General features: G+C 42.5%; 1 protein-coding gene across 1 annotated transcript; it reads left to right on the top strand.

Annotated features, from left to right (window-relative positions):
* The first annotated feature begins 908 nt into the window (after positions 1-908).
* On the top strand, positions 909-3,676 carry wfikkn2a (info WAP, follistatin/kazal, immunoglobulin, kunitz and netrin domain containing 2a). Its single transcript, XM_036589971.1, has 2 exons — positions 909-1,161; positions 2,152-3,676. Exons 1-2 carry the CDS (start codon positions 973-975, stop codon positions 3,661-3,663), a joined length of 1,701 nt encoding a protein of 566 aa, XP_036445864.1. The 5' UTR covers positions 909-972; the 3' UTR covers positions 3,664-3,676.
* Positions 3,677-4,579: the final 903 nt, after the last annotated feature.

Here is a 4,579-nt window from a genome sequence, read left to right as displayed (position 1 = left end):
ATGCTACATGACATAATAACCCTTTGTGTGATGGCTGGTTTGCACCGCAGGTCACATCTTTGAACCAGAAGACCCACACCCCAGGAGCCCCCCACACCTGGAGTTCATTTCCCCATGTCTGACTACGTCTCACATGATAAAACATAATTGTGATTGTGCTTGAATTCAGAACAAAGACCTGATTAGTGAACACACTGCATAGAAACTATTAAAAGTTTGGTTCCTGGTGGCCTTTATTAGTCACTAATGTTATTTTTTGTGTTTCCTGATGGGTTGATATCACCATGTATAATGGTGTAACAGGTGTTCTGGGATGTGAATGATGGTTACCTAATGGGGTCTAAAGATGTCCTAGAGGTAACTAGTGGTTTCTTATGGTAACTGTTAAGCCAATTCCCATTAGAAAGAAGAACCACCACATTTTAATCCCAGTGGTTCTGTGGGTCTTTTTTCAGCAGGGTAAGTTAACTGGTTAAAATGACATTTTACATTGCATGTGCCTTTATGCCAGTAAGACTGTTTTCTTTATACAGGAGGAGAGTAAAGGGTTAAAAGATGTTGCTGCTCCTCATACAGGTGCCACTCCGACTGTAGAGCTTAAATGCCAAATGTGTAAATCAAATTAGAGAAGCTCAGCTGCACTTTGCGTGGAATTTGCTTGGAGAGCTGAAGTAAGCTTTCCAAAATCCAGCGTTAGATATTAAGTAATAGGGCTGAAACACCGCTACCTAATCTCATAGGACTATTAAAAGGTGGTGTGGAGCACCGACTTCTCCACTTCGCGAGCTCCCTGTGCTGACCAGGCGCCCCTCTCTCCCCTCTCGCGAGCCCATGCGAGCGCACACCGACTCCATCCGTCGCCAATTTCCACGGTAGTTCTTCGCTCGTTTTGTGCGGGACACCGAGACTGTGTCGAACTGCAGGAAGGCGTTTTTGCTCCGCTGCGCGTCCGCCTGCCTTTACACGTTGGAAATGTGGTGGATGCTGTTTCCCCGCTGGATCTGGTTTTTGTTTGGGCAGCTCTGCGTCCTGCGCCCGGTCAGGGCTATGACTATCTCCAAAGTGGTGTATTCCCACGCGGGCATGTGTCCCAATGAGATGAATCCCAACCTCTGGGTGGACGCCATGAGTACCTGCATGCGCGAGTGCGAATCCGATCAGGTGAGTGTGATCTCTAGCACTAGTTGTGGTAAAGTTTTTTTCTGGCAGAGCAATTCAGTTTAGCCGCCTCATTCAAGATGAACACGTCGTATTTAATGTTGTTTTAATCTGAGCAGCACGCAGTTTTAGTAGAGAACTTGATTTCTGTAAACAGTCGACTACATAGCCTAAAATGTTATATGAAATGTTTTTGTCCTCTTTTTTGGATTCTAATGTAAGATTGTTTACATTTCTGAATTAAGTAATTAAAACAAAGGCCAACACTTTACTGAACAGCAGCATTCATAAGGCTATATGGCATCTACATTAACTTTTTATCAGTTGACTCTATAAAATAAAATGTCTTTATACTTGTTTTTTTTGTTTGTTTTTTTTGTTTTTTAGAGGGGTATTCTAATTTTTGAGTTTACTGAAGGCACTTTACTGAAGGTTCATAAGGCTATAAAATATTATGTCTGTTTTTCCCTGTTTACTGGTCTAATGCACGTTTGTTTACATTCATAAGTAATTCAAATAAAGGGTTAAACTATACTGAAGGTAGCATTCATAAGGCTACATAAAAAAAAATACATAAATAAATCTTTAACAGTACACTAGATAAAATATGTCCAATGTTTTTATTCTTGTTTTTTGGTTTTCTAAGGTTACTTTGTTTACATTTTTTTAGTTAAATAATAAAAATAAAACATACTAAGCATTTACTGAATGGCAGTAAGTGCCATAAGTCAATACTTCATAAGCCAATACTAAATCCAGATCACTGTGAGTAAAATTGTTGCATTAGAAATGTGATATTACATTATATTTTAACTATTTATGTCTTTATTTCAAGAGGTAGTAAACATTGTCACTTTTTCTCAACCTATACCCTGCAGTAGTAAATTAATTTTTGGTCCTCTTCTTTAGATAGCATCTTTAGAAATGAGATTAAGATTATATAAAGAGTAAGGCATTGCTGATGGACATTCTTGTTATTTCCATGACCCCTAGGACTGTGAGACCTTTGAGAAATGCTGTTTAAATGTGTGTGGAAGCAAGAGCTGCGTGGCTGCAAGGTATATGGACATAAAGGGGAACAAAGGACCAATGGGAATGCCAAAGGAGGCCACTTGCGACAAGTTCATGTGTACCCAGCAGGGCTCCGAATGTGACATCTGGGATGGGCAGCCGGTGTGCAAGTGTCGTGACCGTTGTGAGCGGGAACCTCATTTCACCTGTGCCTCAGATGGCATGACCTACTACAACAAGTGCTACATGGATGCAGAGGCCTGTTCTAAGGGTGTGACCCTAACTGAGGTCACCTGCCGGTACCACCTGATGTGGCCCAACACCAGCCCTCTACCCGAAGAAACAACCATGCATCCCACCACGGTCCGCCTGGAGACAACCCCTATGGACATTCAGCCCCCCACCATGATCAGCAATCCAGCGCACAACTTTGTGTTTGTGGGTGAGACGGCAAGCTTCTTGTGCGAAGTGACTGGTAAGCCCAAACCAGAGATTACCTGGGAGAAGCAGATAGAGGGGAAGGAGAACACGGTCATGCGGCCCAACCACGTACGAGGCAATGTAGTTGTGACTAACATTGCCCAGCTTGTGATCTACAATGCGCAGCTTCAGGATGCTGGTATCTACACCTGCACCGCCAAGAATCTAGGTGGATCTGTACAGGCTCACTTCCCATTGTCTGTCATCCGTAGGGAGCAGGGAAAGGACGACGGCTGGGCAAACTCCACTCGTCTGCCTGCTGAGGAGTGCCTGAAAGCACCTGACATGGGTGACTGTGGGGAGGAGAGCATCAGCTGGTACTATGAGGCCAAACGCAACAACTGCTTCACGTTCACCTACAGCCAGTGCAACAAAAACAGGAATCACTTTGACACATATGAGTCATGCATGCTTTCCTGTGGAGCAGAGCTAGCAGCCCCCTGCTCCCTGCCCAGCCTTCAGGGACCCTGTAAAGCCTATGAGCCACGCTGGGCGTACAACCATCTCCTTAAGCAGTGCCAGTCATTTGTCTATGGTGGCTGTGGTGGCAATGAGAACAATTTTGAAAGCAAGGAGGCCTGTGAGGAGACATGTCCCTTCCCCAAGAACCACAACTGCAAGCTGTGCAAGCCACGGCAGAGGATGGTCACCAGCTTCTGCAAGAGTGACTTTGTGATCTTGGGCCGTATGACGGAGCTGACAGAGGACCAGGACTCAGGTCATGCGCTCATCACTGTAGAGGAGATCCTGAAGGACGAGAAAATGGGCCTGAAATTCTTTGGGCAGGAGCCGCTGGAGGTGACACTGCTTAACATGGACTGGAACTGCCCATGTCCCAACATCACTAATGCAGAGGGCCAACTGATTATCATGGGGGAGGTGCACAACGGCATGGCAGTGCTGCAGCCTGATAGCTTTGTTGGCAGTTCCAGCAGCCGCCGTGTACGCAAGCTCCGCGAGGTCATCAACAAGAAGACATGTGCCTTTCTCAAGGAGTTTGGCAACACACAATAGTGTAATGCTGTTCCCTTGCTTTGGACTCCCGGACAAATTTTGGAATAATTATACTCCATAATTCAGCACTTGGATTGTTTGGAGAAGCAATGCAAAAAACTCCATTAATTTCCTAATAAAATGATACCACACATAACTCCATTGTACAAACTGAAATGATCACTGTTATCTATTTACATGTTTATACTATAGTCTGAAGTCTAACTATTTTTGAGCACTTATGTTGTATAAAGTTGAAGAAATCTTTTTTATATATATTTTAGTATGACTAAAATTCGATAAATTGTGTTTTACTTTTAAATCTAAGCTCTCATTACAGGATATTCTAAATGTCTCATAGGCAATCACTTAAGCTAAATCTTATGGCCTACAGGTCAAGTATGAAAAAGTGGCAAACCTTTCTAACTTTCCATATGTTTACTCTTAGTTATCTCATTGTCAATTTTAATCAAGAAATGTTCAGTGTATGTTCTCGCACCTTGGAATGACGTTTTAGTATATTTACCCTCACATTGATTGATTGATTTATTTTATATTGTACTTATTTATTTTACCAGCCTAACTTTTCATACCTACCATGAACTGAATGATTAGGTAGTCCTTAAAATGCTTTATAAAGTATGTGTGTCGTGAAAATATCATGAGATAACTTTGAATTAACAAAATTACTGATTTTTTTGTTTCCTTGTAAATGTAAATAACACTTAGGAGAAAAAAAGTGATTAAAGAAAATTTTCTGCACTTCTTCTTCTCTCCTTTATTGGTTTATTTCTTTACCGACATAGTTGTGAGTAAGCATGCAAGTATTCAGACTTAAGCACAATGGGTTTTCTGCTCTGCTTTGTAAAGAGGGACATTTTATGCTGGATCATTCCCTCCCCTTTCTCATTCCTCCATTGTCGGTCAGCGCTGGCCC

This window comes from Colossoma macropomum, unplaced genomic scaffold (assembly GCF_904425465.1).
Source record: "Colossoma macropomum unplaced genomic scaffold, Colossoma_macropomum, whole genome shotgun sequence".
Classification (NCBI taxonomy): domain Eukaryota; kingdom Metazoa; phylum Chordata; class Actinopteri; order Characiformes; family Serrasalmidae; genus Colossoma; species Colossoma macropomum.
This window is presented reverse-complemented; position numbering and strand designations above follow the sequence as displayed.